This window comes from Topomyia yanbarensis, chromosome 3, assembly GCF_030247195.1.
Source record: "Topomyia yanbarensis strain Yona2022 chromosome 3, ASM3024719v1, whole genome shotgun sequence".
NCBI classification, from domain to species: Eukaryota; Metazoa; Arthropoda; class Insecta; order Diptera; family Culicidae; genus Topomyia; species Topomyia yanbarensis.
In genome coordinates this window covers 396554301-396571808 of record NC_080672.1, presented here as the reverse complement: position 1 = coordinate 396571808, position 17508 = coordinate 396554301, and the positions used below count along the sequence as shown (strand labels likewise).

General features: G+C 43.6%; 1 protein-coding gene across 4 annotated transcripts in view; it reads right to left on the bottom strand.

Annotated features, from left to right (window-relative positions):
• LOC131693169 (rho guanine nucleotide exchange factor 18) overlaps positions 1-17508 on the bottom strand; it is a 68362-nt gene that overhangs the window by 13886 nt on the left and 36968 nt on the right. For 2 of the 4 annotated variants that reach the window (XM_058980782.1, XM_058980784.1), the window contains 12 exons: positions 4654-4725; positions 3942-4107; positions 3178-3872; positions 2979-3111; positions 2752-2909; positions 2579-2691; positions 1808-1831; positions 763-1703; positions 537-708; positions 376-481; positions 197-317; positions 46-140 (listed from right to left, as the gene is read on the bottom strand). In XM_058980782.1, the coding sequence (XP_058836765.1) occupies positions 46-140; positions 197-317; positions 376-481; positions 537-708; positions 763-1703; positions 1808-1831; positions 2579-2691; positions 2752-2909; positions 2979-3111; positions 3178-3872; positions 3942-4107; positions 4654-4725 (2796 nt within the window). Of the gene's footprint in view, positions 1-45; positions 141-196; positions 318-375; positions 482-536; positions 709-762; positions 1704-1807; positions 1832-2578; positions 2692-2751; positions 2910-2978; positions 3112-3177; positions 3876-3941; positions 4108-4653; positions 4726-17508 lie in introns of all 4 variants that reach the window. The other 2 variants (XM_058980781.1, XM_058980783.1) reach the window with 2 other exon arrangements.

The following is a 17508-nucleotide window of genomic DNA, read 5'->3' as shown; positions in this document are numbered from 1 at the left end:
TCGCTACCAAGCAATATGACCACAGAACATGTACGTGCAACTCACCTTGTGGCAGGGTTTCCTGGCTGAACCGGCATCTGTTGTTGTATCGCCGCAGGACTACTGCCGGTTCGTGAATGGTTTGGTAAGCTCGATATAATCTGAAAAGTATAATATGGGTTAAATGCTTAAATTTGCCTTATTACTCATCAGATACCTTTTTATCAGCTAATTTGAGTGGAAACATCTGCGTGACGCCGGCACTACCGCTGCTCATCAGATTCGGACTGCTTCCGCTGGGGGATGTAACCGAGTTGTTATTGGAACTGGGTTTGGTGCTGAAATATAAAAGTAGTTGAATTTTTTTTACAATCAATTAAGTTAATTGAAAAGTACCTCGACAGGGATGACAATTTCAGTGGCAGCTGCTGTTTGATACTAGAAGCACTAACTTTTGGCGCATTAGTTACACTGACCAGATTTACGGGAGGGGCTTTGTTAACTGAAAATGCACTAGGATATTATACGAGTCTAACCGCAATAAGCTCGAAACTTACTGCTAGCAGTTCGCCATTTGTCCTTCCTTCGGTCGATGGTGGTATTTACCGGTCCACCCGATGTATTGGCCAGTGCCCCCATCCCACCGTCCAAGTGATACTCTTCGCTATTGATAGACTGTTCTTCGTGCTGCGGAGCCGCCATTGCACCAGCGGGAACTGGTATAGCGACCTGGAACAGTAACGCATATATTAAACTGAATACTGAATGGATTCGGATACGTACGCTAGGCGAAAGCAGCAAACCCTGGTTAGATAGTATCTCCATCTTGCGATATAGCTGCTCCCGCTGTTGTTTGATATCTTCCTGTTCAGCACGAATTTGATCCTGCAGCGTCTTTTGAGACAACCGTTGCTCATCCAGTTCTCTTTCTTCGGTTTCTTTCTGTTTCTGCCAAGCAGTCTTCTCCTCCTGAAGCTTATCCTGTAAATTTCGCAACTCTTCCAGTTGATCATTGTGGCGATACATGTTTTTGGGGTTTTCTCGGAAAGCGTTGAGCTGATGTTGCAGACTTTGAATGGTTGTCATCTGCTGAGAGATTATGCACAGCAGCGTATGTAAATGGTGAAATACGTGCAGTGCTGCGTAACTGTTGTCTTTAGCCTGTTCGGTGGTTAATGCTTCCGGATTCAGCTTCATTGGAGCGTGCTGCAGACCCGGAGAAAATGGTCCTCCCTCGGCCTCCGATGCGTTTGATTCGCGTTTTTCGTAGCTCTCCCTATTGGTAAAATATCCCGCGGACAATGTGGACAGCACTGCATCTCTCGACGAGCTGATTATAGCCTGCTGCTGTTTGGACCGCCGCTCGTCGAATCCGCCAAACGTTTCCGCCCGCTTTGGCAAGGTTGGTGAGATGTACACCTCGCTCTGTCTTTCCCCGACCGAACTGAATGACCGCGATAGGGGCAATCCGGTGGCGGCGGTATACAGCGATGCTGCCAAATCGCTCGTCTCCTTAATCGTATTCATGACCCGCTTTAATATCTCCATCGTATCACAGTCGTCCGAGACCAGATCCCGGTAGGAGCCATAGTTGGAGATGAACGCCTCAACCGTAGGACCCAGCTGTTCCGTGTTGTGTTCGTTGTCCAGCAGAAGGCTCAGCTGAAGGGCAATCTTTTCCTCCAGCAGGATCGCTTGTTCGAAGTCTTTTTGCCTCATTTTGCCTGCAATGGGGGAAGCAAATGTTAGTGTAGTTAGGTAAGGCCTATTTGATTGTGAACTACAAAACACTCGTTTTGATCTAACATAGAGGAAAGGAAAGGTTTACCTTCGAGTTCGGTTGTTCCCATCGCTTTGGCAATGAAGGTGATTAGAAATGAAACAGGCAATATCTTTTTAGTCTACATCGAGTTCTAGCGATACAAATATGTGACGATATCACAGCAAGAGCTGCACTTCTATCGTTTTATGACTTAGGATAGAGTTGATAGATATGCTTAGGATCGATTTCAACTGAATTCGCGTAAGAATTTCTAAAATTCAGTGTTTGTAAAAGCTATTCCCACGATGATTACTCAAGCTTCGCAGTTTGACAACAGTCATGCTAAGGACAGGAGGTCTAACAAATACTAGCAATAATGTGCAGTTCCTTCTCATTTAAAAAAATGAATGACTTGGGTGAGTTCTCTCCAGTCATTTGTTCTCACTTTACTGCCACCCTCACCCCCTTCTGAGGTCCACCTATATGACGTTAGAGATCTATTTAAAAACAATGGAATAAGTCGACACCCAAAATTGGATAGTAAAAGTTCTTAACCGTAACATGCGATTTGTCGTTTACCTTACAAACCACCCAGAATAGGATTAACTTTTTTTCTGATCTAACCACTATTACTATTTAGGTTGATTTGCAGGTCACGAACTTTTGAGTCAGTGATTCGGGCTACCGTCATTCGGTAGAAATTACACAGAACACTATGAACAAAAATGTTAATTCGATCATAGTTTAATTGCAAAAATACCCTATTATATCAATGTTCAAGCGAAACACGTATGATCCATTTGACATCCAACAATTAAACCCCAATATCATACTTACAGATAATCTCACGAATGTTGGCTTGCTTAGCATCTAGTAGTTTTTGGCGTTGTTCAGCAGTCATGTAGTCCTCAGTCTCCGATTCGTCCGATGGACAGTCGATAACGGCAGCTCTGTGGGTGCCAAACAAGCATTAGTGGACCCTTCGTTTCCAGCAATCGAGTACTGCTTACCTAATCGATTGAATCCACACATTTTTGTCCTTCGGACTCTGCACTTTCAGTTCGAACATTTCTGGGTACGCTGGATTAGAGGAGATGATGTAGATACCCCTAGACTCCGTGCCGGCTTTCTCCCGTATTAGCAACTTCTGCAGGGAAACCACTCCAGCCTATTGGATGGAAGCCCACGAAGAGTTTCAGAAATAAATTCATAAGTAGGACACTCAAATTCAGTTTACCTTATTTTCAGGTGTGAAGAACGAGTATTTGTGTGAGTTTTCCAGCAGGAAAAACAGACAATCTGACAGAACCACGACCAAAACCGTCTGCATTTTGGATCTGCCCTGCATTAGCGTTGCGACGCCTTCGAATCTGCAAAAAAAAAAACATTTCCTTAATATTTCAACAGCTCAATTCAGAAACAGTACCGGGACTCACTTGAGCTTCCTGCTGCTAGAAATGATATCCGACTTTTTAAACTTATCCTTCTTGAAAATCGCGTACGACTTGGCGTCGATTCGTTTGAAAATTTCTAATTGACGGTCTTCCTTCTCCTTATCAGCCACCCGGGCATCCACATCCACCAGTATCTCCTTGACCAGCTGCATTGCCTTCTGTAGCTTTTCCTGCTCGATTTTATCCTCCCGGGAACTTTTCAGCAGCGGATCGATCAACAGCGGATACTTGGTGAGCCTTTGCGTCACAAACAGAATACACTCCGGGATGCCTTTCTTCTTCAGCAGTGGATTCTGCTGACAGTGTTTGTACCACTCGGCGAACGTGTTGTCGCCGTTCATGTAGAACTTGAACGTGCTCAGAGCCGACCGGTGGTTCGAGCAGAATTCGCCGTAGGATGATTTCAGCTTCTGCGCCGACATGGCCGAAAAGAATTCCAGCAGAATGTCCGCGATGCTGTCCACAACGGGTCGCTCCCGTTGCTTCAGCCGGAGCTTCTTCAGGAAGCCTGTGTGCAGTTCCGTGAGGTCTAGCAATCGTGGGAACATTCGCTCCAGATTCAGATGACTAAAGTGCTTCTGGAGGCTCTCGACGAATACCTTCTGCATGACTAGTAGGGTTTCGCAGTGATGCTTCTCGGTCATTATGAATTCGTAGATGTGCTCCTGCCGTTTGACCTGCTTTTGGTTTTGAACAAATGTGGAATGTTATGGCAGAATCTATTTGATTGCTTGGGAAATGGTTACCTGTTTATCTTTTAGTGACTTCACTATCTCTTTTGGTACACTAGGACTCCACGAGTCGGGTTCATCGATGGCCACGCCGAGGATTGGTTCAGCGCCAAGATCATGCGGACCGATCGGGGCTTCGTGTAGAAACTCGTCTCGTATCAAGGGCGTGTCATCTGAGTAGCTGTAAAAAGAGGGTTACCGGAATACATAGAAATTGTTCCAACACTCGCCTATTACAACCAAATACAATTAGGTGGTCTAAACTGTTTTCTTGGTGGTTGATTGTTTTTAGGTTAGATTCAGTTCTTGATCTTTAGGCGGTAATTAGTTACTTAAACGAAAAAATAATCAACATTTCAACAATAGTAAAGATGAAAAATCATGCTTTCGTACAACTGGTTCAAGATTTCATATTTAAAAGAATAGCAAAACGAAAGCAAACGGCAACAAATGTAGAATTATAAAGGGAAAATTGAACAACAGACGGACTTTGTGGCTAAGTAGTTGATATTTGAACGAAAAATAAAACTGAGAATTACGGGAGAATCGGTCACCTGTATTACGATGATCTTCGGAATACTTAACCTTTCATCAGATGGAAAATCGAGGAAAAACTAGGATAAGATAATTAAACTGCTACAGTTTCCAATTGGGTCCCGATTTCCCCCGAAATTCGCTCAAAGTTTTCTTTTTCTTAGCAGAGCATCTAACGGGAACGAATACTCACTTTGAGTTGTCATTTTGTATGGTGCCATCGTAATAGTCTCTACCTTGATCATCATGATGCGAGGAACTGTGGCTACAGCAAGCAAAAGTAAACGAAAGGAAGAAAAAAAAATATGAAAACGTATAAACAACCAAAACCGAACAAACTTTCTGCTGGAGGGGGCGGGTGGGAGAGAAGGAGCACTAGTTGAAGGAAACTGAAAGTTTTCCAACTGAGGCGCAAGAAACAATTCAGAAGTAACTGATTAACAGGAGAAAAGTGAGAGCTTATAGTTTAGCGTGTAAGGACTGTATTTATATGAGTGAGTGTAAACCTGTAAGGGCAGATCACTTGTGGTGAATTTTTGAGTATCAACAAAATTAAATGCATTTTTAACCATCAAAATCGAAATTCTGAATGTATTTTCCGGGAGCAGGCCATTTCGCATAATGGACGTTTTTCATAATGGACATTTGGCATAATTTTGAAAGTCAGTTATGCCAAATGACTGCAGGTCATTTGGCATAACTGACATTTGGTATAATTATTATTATCTTCTGGAAAATAGTTATTTGGTATAATTTTGTGAAGTGATCACACGGCTGGTGATTTGGCATAACTGGCATTTGACATAAATATGTTTATTCTCAGGAAAATTTCACCAGAGTTGCGATGGACGTGTTAAAAACCTTTCTTGTTCACGCGAAAGAGCGACGATACATTCGCACTGTTCGATTCTCGTCAATTCTGGTTCCATCGTCAATCGACGTTACCTTAGGTTCCAACTCCCTCGCGGCCGACTGTCTTTGGTCCGCATTGGAGGACCCATGCAGCAGCGACCACCATCCCATCCTGATAACCCACTCTTCCCACCGGTTACATCCCGCTGCCACCAATGGATATGCAAAGAGGCCGACTGGAACAGTTTTGAATAATCCTTCCTGCGCAGTCTCGACCAATGCAGGGAGTATTCTCCAGATGAACCAACAGAAATGATTCACAAGGCTGCCGAATCCAGCATCCCCCGAACCAGCGGATCTCCCCTGCACCTAAGTCGCGAACGTAGTCGAAAACCACCGACGAGCTCTCCGAAAACGCCGGTCGACAACCAGCTTTGAATAACCAAGCTCAACGAATTCCGCTAGCTCCACAACACCACAAGGAAATCGATCGACAAAGCTAAATCATCCAGCTGGAATCAATTTCTGGATGGAATCCAGTTTGACTCACCCACTGAAGATATGGTGTAGAGTTAACGCGCTTAGCGGAAAAGACAGAACAATCGATTCTCCCTCTAAACCAACTCTCACGAGATCACCAACGAGCTTGGGCGTCACTTCTCCTCCCTATCAACAAACGCTTCCTTTCCCCTGGAGTTCCAGAGCAAGAAAATCACATTCGAAGCCACCCCGTATCTTTCTCACTCGACTCAACCCAGAAATGGAATCAACCCTTCACCGGGTCAGAGCTCGCCGACTTCCTAAACCAAGAGACGTGAGAAATCTATCAGTACGGACAACGTAGGCTATCCACTTCTAAAAAACCTATCACCCCAAAGCAAGGAAGCAATCCTCTGAAACTACAACCGGATATGAGAGGGCGTACCTCTCTCGGAATCGTAGCAAACAGCACTTGTTATTCCAAGCCCAAAAAAGACGCAATGGACCCTATCACTCAAGGACTACCGTCCAGCAGCCTCCTCTTATGCATGACTTAGTACCATCCTCGAAAAACGCCAGCTGCTGGACAGCACGCAGAACGCCTTCTGGAAGGAGGAGGGCTCCCGAGCTTACTTGGCATCCCTGGGAGAAATCCTAGAATAGGAAAACGAAAATGGCTTACATGCTGACGTCGCTGCACTCGACATAGACTTCCGCTAGAGAATCCAAGGTAACCTCGTCCTATATATCCAACATTTTCTACAAAATCGAAAATTCAGAGCCGGATTCGATGGCAACGAGTTCGAACTGTACACCGTGGAGAGCAGAGTACCACAGGGTTCTGTTCTGACGGGCACTCTATTTCTAATAAACATGGAATCAATCTACACCAGCTTACCAGAGGGAGTCCACATCTTCGTCTACGGAGACGACATTCTGCTCGTTGTTACCGGAAGAACTAAGAGCAGAATACGGATCAAACTATAAATGGAAGAAAACGTCGTCTCCAAGTTGGTAACATCAGTGGGTTTTCGTATCTCCACCCAAAAAACCTTCTACTCCCACTTCTACACCTCTCGCCACAGAACACTATATCGAACAATCAAAATCAACAACACACCCATATCCCATAGCGAGGAAACCCACGATCCTCTGCATAACATCTGCATCCGGGACAAAAACGCCAACCGGAGAAGGTGCATCCGGACAATATGCGCCCGATACCCAAATTGCAACCGCAACCTTGTATCAACAATCAGTAAATCTCTGATTAATAGTCGCATCTACTGCGGTGTAGAAAACTGTAGCTTTGCCCCACTTATACCACAAATCCATCTGGATCGCCTACAAGTTGCTGCTCAATACCCCGCCCGGAAGCGCCTGCGTCGTAGTCGACATACTCCCTATCTGATAGATAATCGTCCTAGTAACCTTTCGGCGGACAAAAAAGCTTTCTCGGAAGGACATCCGGAGACGATTAGTCGATAACCCTAGAAAACCTAGAAAGCCAAAAGTATTCACGAGGAATTCTCAAGACTCCCACTACCACCACTCGTACGCTCATCGAGTATGACCTCGCTCTTAGAATGCCAGGGCACACACCCAACCCGTCGAATGTCGTTTCCTGAACCACGCCCACATATACACCGACGACTCCAAAATGGCAACGAAGTCGGGATTGGGGTTAGCAACATCGGGACAGGCACTACCTCCGCCTCCTCTCCCAATCATCTCAGGTCTTCTCAGCTTCCGCTATCGTCCTAGGCCTATCTAGGAAACCCGCAGACGCAGCCACAGTCATCGTCTCGTACTCCCTATCCGTACCCCTAGCGTTGGAATCCGGGCAATCCCTGCACCATTTCGTTCAAGCCATTGAACTACATGACGATCCTCGGTGGGGTCCTCGGGCATAGCAACGCCCGAGGAAACGTCGACGCCGATAGCTGCGCTACCAAAGGTCGCAAATCCAGAAGGGCGCTTACCAGAGAAGTACGGCAGATTCTTTTTGACGTTCTCGACTGTTTGTTGACATTTGGACAACTAGACGAACTTCTTTCCTTTCTTGAGGAGTGGGTACCTAAGCGTTCACAGGACAAACTTGCTATAATAATTAACCCATTCATGCCCATGTTGTTTGTGGACAACAACGTTTTTAAACAGCTATAACTTTTGATTGAGGTTAGATATGCTCACAAAAACAAGTAAGGCTCATTAATGTGATTATTGCCTTTAATTTGAGTATTCCCAGTTACAAGGATCAGCTCTAGAACTGAAGTTATTGCAATTAGTCTGATTAGATTCTGATGGAGCAGTGCTGCCAGGGATAGTTTACGTTGACGACGGAAAATGATTTTTTCATATATCTTCGTTATGGTGCAATATTATTGAAAACTGATAAAACTTATCAATTTAGACTGTCGTTGGCTACGTTTTCTACGTAATTGGGCTATTGTGATTATTCTAGGAGAATTGCATTGAGCATTAGAAGGTAAAAATTGACGCGCTTCTAGCACTGCCATGGAAGCACCTATCTTTATGAAAATAGGCTTTTCGTGTTTCTTGACCCAACCGTTTTCAAGGAAAAATAGTTTTGAAACCCTACATGCACTAGAAAAAAGTTGGGCATGGAAGGGTTAATAGACCCTCTGAATGGACGCGCTCCGTTTCCAAACACCTCTCCGCTTTGATGGTGAATCTAGAAAAACTCTAGAAAGAGAACTGCGGAGACTCCATTTTGGATCGATTGGATTCGCGTTTAGCTGTCAAAAAACGAATCGAATCGAACATTGCCTATCCTTATAACATTGGACGTGTTGCCATACAATGCCGGGGCATACGTTGCCATACAATGCCGGGGCATACGTTGCCAAAAATGCTGTTTTTCTCTCCGCAGTTCTCTTACTAGAGTTTTTCTAGGTGAATCCATACTCTTGCAATCGACTGAGAACTTTTTCAAGATATCGCTAATGATCTTGTTAGGCTACGCCGTCAACTACACACTCAATTCAGTTCGGTAATTTCCGCACAGCTGAACAGTCAGTAAATTTTTTCAACTGATAGCTCAGCAAAGTGGCGTTAATTTACTGATTTTCAGCGATATATTTACCGAGCTTATTCAAAACAAACGTCACTTCTACTGAGATCTCGGTAAAAGCTTTGTTAGCTGAGTGCTCGGCTGTGCAAAACTCGGTAAAAGTAGCGAAATAAGCTGGGATTCGGTAGAACAAGATTAAGTGTGTAAGCCATCGTCGAGATAGCTTCACGTGCACTCCAACTCCGCTAGTGTGGTGTCCACTGGCTGCTGAAAGGCGCTAGGTGCTGCTTTAACTCCCGGCGCAAGCCTGTTTGTATCGGTTGAGCTCCAGGTGCGAAATGATAGTGAGCATTTCCCTGGATCCCTCATAGACCTCAACCTGTAGAAATTCATCAGAAAGATCGATTTGACTAAACAACTTACAATTTGCCAGTTTCGCGAAGTTTTTTAGATCATAAAAAGGCGACAGAAATGAAGTTGACAACTACCGTGGTATTACAGCATTAGGTGCAGTTCTCAAACTGGTTGAAATGGTTTCAATCGCTGCAATCATTATATCTACGAGACTCAACATGGATTTACGTTGAACATCCTTCTGTCATTCACAACCTATGTGACTGATGCCATGTCTGACGGCCTTCAAACTGACGTAATCTATACGGAGCTTTCAGCTGCTTTGGACAAGTTTAATCACGCTATTACAGTGGTAAAGTTGAATAGACTTGGCTTTGGTACTAATATTCTCTGTAGGATGAAATCTTATCTCACTAATCGTCATCTAGCTGTCAAAATAGATGAGTTCTTCGCTTCTTCTGATATTCCGCAAGGCAGTCATCTCTGTCCTTTGATTTTTCTCTTGTATTTTAATTACGTTAATTTTCGCTTAGAAGGTCTACGGTTGTCAACCGCTGATGGCTTCAAGCTATACCACAGCATCCGGAATACTGACGATGCAGCTTATAAGCTTTGCGGAATGGTGCGAAATCTACCCAATGACTCTAAATCTTAAGAAATGCACGATCATTACGTTCTCGTGGAAAAAAAAAATGCAAATTCGATTTGAAAACTGTCTAGGAGAATCCACGGTTGACAGGGCGTATTGAGTCAAAGATCTCGGAGATTTCCTGGATGGACAATTGCTATTTAGGCTGCATATCAGCTATATTGGCGCAACAGCATTACGCTATTTAGGGTTCGTGATAAGAATATTGCAACACGTTTCTTTGGTTTGCCTTCTCCGTTTCATTTGCAACAACCCATACCAACCTTTTCGGATCCCAAAATACCTCTGCGATATTCCGTTCTCACTTACAGCGTAGTTTGTCAGCCTGTTGAGGATGACTCTTTCCATAAGTTTACCAAGAGTATCCAACAAATCTCCTGGTGCCTTCCCTAGTTTTGGACGTAGCATAATCTTCTGGATCATCCTTCACCTGGTAGGTAGCCTTCGTTCGAATGTTGCTATATTTTTTTCCTGAACCTCGTTATCTGGTGGACTTTCGCTGGACGGACTCACTCTCTCTCGGGGTCGGGAAGGACTTAGATCGGAAAGAGCAAAACCCGCGGTCTTCTAGTCTTGCCACTCGCCAAATGTGTGTGTGTGTCTGTGTTGGCCGACCGGTGTGGTGTGAATCTCTCGGTAGTCCATGAACCGATGTCCATCCTCATCGCAGTTCCAGCATGGTAGCGTTGAACGCATTGGTTCACTGTGTGGTTCTTGAACGTGAATAAGAGTCTACGTGGATTGCTGCTGCGACTGCGGTTGATGCTGCGGCAGCGGTTGTGGTATGCCGCTTACTGTGTTCGATGATTCACGCCGCTCATGTGTCGACTGATGGTACTGGAATCCTAGTTCTAAGGCCGACGTTGCTCTCTCCTTTCAAACCGCCCGTTTAGCGTGTTCACTTGTTGACAAAGGTTTTCCAACTGCTATGCTCACTCCTGATCTTCATACTCGACGCGTGCGGAGTCTATTGGATCGCTGTCTGATTGGAATTCCTGTATTTTTATCGCGTGCACTCTACCGAATCTCTGTGGATTAACTGCGCCCGAGTATATCCTTTGCGAAGGGGCGGGGGTCGCAAAGTTTGGTTCCAGTAGAGCACTGTGCGGAAACGGCACACATCGCTGACGTTTGAGTAACAACCTCGTTTCATCAAACCCATTGCAAACCTCAGCCAACTCCAGTAATGTTCGTGGTCTGGAAGCCATTACTATCGCAGCATATTCCGCAGTCATGTTCTTTTTTGCGATGAAGAATTTTTCTTCTAACAAAACGAAAGAGTGCTGAAATGTCCCGATAAAATTTTGCGAACGACTCGTTCGTTCCTTGGAAGCGTAAATTCGCCTCGATGTGTAGAATCTGCGTGTAGCTGCCAGGTAAAAATATGTCCTCCTTGGAATGTCTCGACGACAGCAGTGCTCCCCGTGCAAAAGCTCGCCCATACCAATCCAGTGCGTCTTCCAATAATAGGTGCTTGGCGGATCTAAGCAAAATTTACTAGTCCACCCCTTCAGAACGAGCGAAACATTCCACGCGGTCCAGGAACGTATTTAGTGACGTCGTGTCCTTCTCACCACGGAATTTAGGCGGCCAGTTTTAGATCGCTTTCGGATTTCTTGGTCCCTTCTGTTGGTTTCGTTCTCGTCTAAGAAGAAGATTTAGCAACTCATCCCGCAGTTGGTTGTATTCTGTGGAATTGTTGCTTCCTCCTCCGTCTCTTGTAGAGTCTATGGAACGATACACTGGAGGCGGCGAGATGTCCCTGTAGGAGTTAGGTACCCACTCGTTAGAATCGTCCTTGTTTCGATGATACCTAGGTACTGTAAGGTTCCATCTTGCCGGAGCTCCACGACCTCGTCCCTTGGGGACCATTCATAAATTACGTAACGCTTTTAGGGGGGAGGGGGTACAACAAGTTGTGACATAGAGGGGAGGGGGAGTTAGCTAGATCGTTACGTAACATGTTTTCACCGAAGAAAAAAAAATTTCTGGGAATTTGTAACTTAATAGGGAAGGGGGGGATGGAGAAATTTGTGTCAATTTGTTACATGGGCGGAGGGGGGAGTCAATTTTGGGCAGTTTTTGCGTTACGTAATTTATGAATGGTCCCTTGCCTGTTGGAGAGGATGAAATTGGTAGTCCGTTCTGGTTTCTCGTCGGTCCTATTTGTTGCTCGAATCGTGTCACTTCAGCTGACGAGTTTTTGGATGCTGTTCCAGTCGATTTGGCTGCTGTCCTGGTGCTCTCCGGAAGAACTTTGGGAATGCTGTCTTCTAAACGACGGTCGGAACTGTTGCTCCTTTGGTCAACCCTGTCACTGGGCTCTGCTGTGTTTTGACTGTGTTTCCTTACTGTACTAACTACTAACGGATTTAACGCGACGTACACTTACGTACAGAATCAGCGCTTGCAACCTTTCGTATTCTTGTCGTAATTCAACCGGAGGCGGGTGAACGCCCATTAAACGGTTTCTATAATGACGCAGTCGCGATTTAACATTTTCTAAAAATCGGATGTCATGCTTCTTTATGACAGTGTCAATCGGTGTAAGAAGTTTTATTCGGGATTGACAAGCTTCTATATTACGGGAGTCTTCCATCACATGAGAAGAGTCGATATGAAAGCAACGCGATCTCATGTCTTGCTCCATGGCTTGTTGCAAACGAGAACATTTGTCTCGCCGAGTGGACATTTGTCTGTGCCGGACCCTTATTTTGCGCAACGCCAACTCATAATTGAATTCTCCCCGCTCAAATGCAATGGATTTATCTCCATGACAAGAAAGGTCTTCGAGTCAAATTATCAACTAAAGCCAACAAGAACTTATCAAAACTAAAATCTACAAATTTTGCCATATTGGGTTTACAAATAATCTCAATTTCGTTTTGGTTGGGCGCCAATATATAATTGTCTTTCTACGGCCTCGGTGACTACTTGTCTCAGCTGGGCCGACTGCTCATAAAACTAAAAACTACACGTGTCATTTTAAACATCATGCCCCTTTATTCATCTTTCTTCACACTTTCCTCTATTTCCCCTGTCTTCTTCTATCCACCTATTCCTGCTGCCTTGCCCATCCGGCCTTACGATTCTGTTCACTTTTAAGAAGCTAGTACTCACGGCCCCCGCAGTGTCGCTGCGGAATTTCAAGTAAGGGCCATCCCTCCGGGTTTGACTCGGAGACTCCGGTTTCTGGAGGTGATCTCCCGGTCTCCTGGTTTTACATCAATTTACCCGGGTCTGGTGAGACGAACAATTTTAATTTAATTTGTTTCAAACGAGTTCTTCCGTTATTAATATTGGCTGCTCCTTCAGCGGTCCTTAACTGTTGACCAGTGAGAAAAGCTTTGCTCCTTCGTCGGAACTTCTCTAGTGACTGTGATGACGAATAACCGAATAACTAAAATTCTGGAAGACACCGTAGTGTGCTTCCTAGGCGATAGCCTGCTTCACTCTACTTGTCCTGTTAGCTGTGGCAGAGGACAATCCTTCTTCGGCTTACCCTCCACAGCGAAAGTGGCTGCAGCTTTCGGATTTTTTGTGGTTAGCCGGGGAAGCGAAATTTCTACGCCTATTCAAATCAACAAAACGGTTTACATACGCGAAAAATTTACAGTTTAATGAGAAAAGCTCAGAACAGTGGCGTCCATTATGCTTCGACAGATCAATGTAATAAACGGTGGATGTGAGTAAATTTTTGTAATCGATACCTCGGCGAGTTACAAAAAGAAGGTAAATTTATACTTGTCTCATTTAAACTCAGCAGGTAGGTCTGGTTTCAACGTATACTCGGGTTTCTCTAAAAGTCTATCCCAGAACAGTAAAAATCTCCGGGTGAAAGCATCACAGGAGTTGGCAACCCTATTCTCACGATATAAATCGTTTGCTTCGATTGCTCCAGCTGCATCCGGCATGCCCTCGTTAGTACTGACAAATCCACCTTGAACTCGACCGTGGGATCAATTGCGTCACGATCTCCTATTAACCGCTTGTATTCTGGATGCTCACCTGCGTCCATGTACGCAGCTACGGTAACCAAATTAATTCCGCCAAGTGGTCCGCCCGCAGATCGCCCCTGTTCGACAGACGCCTTGGTGGAACTTCTGTTAAGCCGGTAACTAAGTCCCGATGCTCGAAGTAGGACACTTGAAGTGTCGGAAAAGAAGCTTTATAATATTCCACGTGTCGTGATAAATCTATAATCGCTGTGATTTATTTACTTCTTTTGGAAAGCGTTTTCCGTTTCGCGTTTGCTAAGCGGGTTAAAAGAGTATCGCTTTTTGTTCGCAGAGTACTGCTTGCTGGGACTGATACCTTCAGGATTGTTATCTGGTGGAGAAGTGCATGGCTTTACTGGTATTTCCTGATTAGTGCCGAAAATATCTAAAATACCTTCCCGATGAAATCCGGTACGATTGTGTGCGGCCCGGAATCAACCCTGATTGGATCAATAGAACACGTGTGAACGGACGTCGAGCAATTAGCGTCAGAACGATTTATTCTTCCCATCCTGCTTACCTTGAGCCTTGACTGGATCTTCACTCGTGTGACTGTTGGAATCGCGTTTTTTTTTCTTTGCGAGCCTTGCCAAGGTCAAATCGTAATTGTAATCTGTGCCTTCTGTCCCGCACGAACATTTTTCTAGACGGTTTAGGCGCACTGACTCACGGCTACACCTTACACCGCTACTTTTGATCTGACAGAATGAATGTAGTTATCGCAGAAAGTTTGTTGATGTTGTTTCTTTTACAAACTGGTAAGCGACCCTTGTGGGGGATCCATACACGCTTAACTTTAACTTGGCATAATATGTGTGTTAGAGATGTTCAAAATGAGTAAACATCTAATCAAATAAATTAACTGCTACAACAGTTCCACCGACTAATGGTACAGTGGATCGCCTGGTGGTCGCTATGTGTGTACTAGCGGAACCTTCATTGCACAGCCTTACATCCAACTACACCAGAGCTTCCAAAAATCTGTAATCTCTTTCGTTGGTCAGCCTGCTATCTTACTCCATGATTCAAGCATTTAAGTATCCTACTACAATGAAAACCCGTTTTTATCAGCACCTTGGTGAATTTTAGGCTGATCAAACAAAGACATTGATAAAATCGGGACATATATTCGCCTTTCCTTTTACAAAATCGAAACTCTTAAAATATTCTTCTTTAGTCCCTAGATATAGCCTCATAACCCTTTCTGATTATTTTGTTTAAATTTCCCTTAAGGGGGTCTAATAGTGCAAAATTCAAAACAAATAAAAAAAAAATATTTCAGATCCCTAAGATAAGAAAAGCTGCTCAATAAAGGATTTACACGAATTCAACTTGGTTCGTCTGCTAGAGCCATCAAACTACCAACTATCAATTTTCATTCGAAGCTGATAAAATCGGGTCAAAAAGCTGATAAAATCGGGGACAGATAAAGCCAGTGGCTGATAAAATCGGGTCTTCACTGCATAACAATTTCGTTTCTGTTTTCAACTACCACGAGAGTTGCTGTGCCGCAATTATTGAGACTAAGCTATTTATGTATGTATGTATGTGTGTTTTTATAGTAAGATTTGAAAAGCTTCAAAAGGCTGGCCAGTAGTGTTTTGACACTGTGGGGGATTCACATACGTGCCTGACCACTAATAACTCTCATTACTCCTCTTCTGTCCCCCGCGGAACTACACCAAAGTATAAATTCGGAGAGGGGGGAGCTCGTTGTACTTTCATATCACCTCTTTCCGTTGGTCACGAGTTTTTCACGATTAACTCGGAGTCTCGCTTTATCAATCTATTTGGCTCCCGATTTTCCTCTTGCTTTCTTTCATACTCTCCACTTATAACGTCGTTCCAATCCTCTGTGTACTTGAGCCATACAACCACTTCACTCGGATATTCTCCAGCGGCATATTACCACAAGCCATTTAGATCCTGATTCCAAATGCCATGTTGCTCCGATTTCCGTGCGAAACTTAGATTCCAGCTTTGTCGTAATCTACTCGGATAGTCCTTACTCTAACTGAGAGTTCCACGGCGGCGGAATTTCTCCCGATATTGATACCATTTTTCTTGAGCGGTGGTGAAATATCTCTCAGCACGCCTTGTCCGTTTAGTGAACCAATTAGTCCCGGCGGTGGACCTAACCTACTCAACAGGCATACCGATAGGTGCCGAAGTCGGTCGCCAATTTCCACCACAAATAACATCAGTAAAATATTCCTAGAAGATAACATATCAAATGAACACTCCCCGCTATTATGCCACTGTATGGAGCTAACTGGTTTCCAGCGGACTGTCAACAGAGGATCATCCGAGTTTGATTTTCATATTTCACGTTGTAGAACACAATTTAAAATTTAAATGTATTAGGAAGCTATTATTATGACCATAATGTGTAAGTTGATATTAACTGTAAATAAATAAATAAATAAATAAATAATTATGCCAAAAACCTTCAATGTATTCACTTCTCAAAATTACCCTAAATGTCCATTATGATATATCAGCCTTTCTTTACGCACGATAAGAAATTATGCCAAATAACAATTAAACTGAAGATAGAAATATCAAACTATGCCATATTTCAGAAAATTGTTTAGAACCATCTTTGCGCGTAAAGAGCACAAAATATATAACTAAATTAGTTATGGAATTTTGCCTTTCGACTTCGTCCCATCAGAATCCGACACTAACTTAGTGACAGAACTAAGATAGCGCCGGATTGATGTTTCGAATTCATTAGTTCTCATTAGCTTAAAATGAGTTTCATTTCTTGCGGTCTTGCGGGATATCACGCTTGACTAGGTGTGTCTCCGTCTTTTGAAGCTAGCGTCAATTCGGCGCTAGCTTAGTCCTGTCACTAAGTTAGTGTCGGATTCTGATGAGACGAAGTCGAAACGCAAATTCCATAACTAATTTTGAAATATTTAAACAAAATAACTTTCGGTATGATCAACTCTCAAAATTATGCCAAACGACAAATCGCAAATACTCGTTATGCTAAACATCCTTATGTTAAATGACCCAGACAAGCTAAAAAAAAATTCATTTTCTTTTCAAACTAAATTAAACTTTTCCAAACATTCGTACAGTGATCTACCCCGTAGGAATAAACCTAAAACCTGTTTTACTGATCGCAAACTAAATGCGCACCCTCGCAAGAGCAACGCAAGTTGAACTTTTGAGCTTAATTCGAACCCATCGTTTGAAATACATTAGAATCAACATTTTTACAACATATTTATGTACAGCAGGACGGTTGTGTGTTGCAGTGTGCGTGTATTTGAATAACAAAAACATGACAGACAATATGATCTGCACTGAAATAAAAAAAAAGATAAATCAAGAAGTTCGATGAAGCGGTGATTCTTTGTTAGTAATCGTAGCTATTATAGTAGTAGCAGTAGCAGTAGTAGTAGTAGTAGTAATTGCGGTAGTATTAGCAGTAATAGTCGATTAGAGATTGCGGTGCAATAATGATGAGCAAAATGGGGTGTTGACGCATGAACAAGAAGTTACGAGAAGAAGTTTGTTGTATATCATCAGAATTTGTTTCATTGTTTTGGATCCTACGCTTCCAGTGGCTAATGATTAGAAAATTTTCTAATTTATTAAATTTCGCCGAATGCTCAACGATTTAAAAATGTGCAAGGGCAACGAATTTTTGACAGCTTTTATATTTGTTAC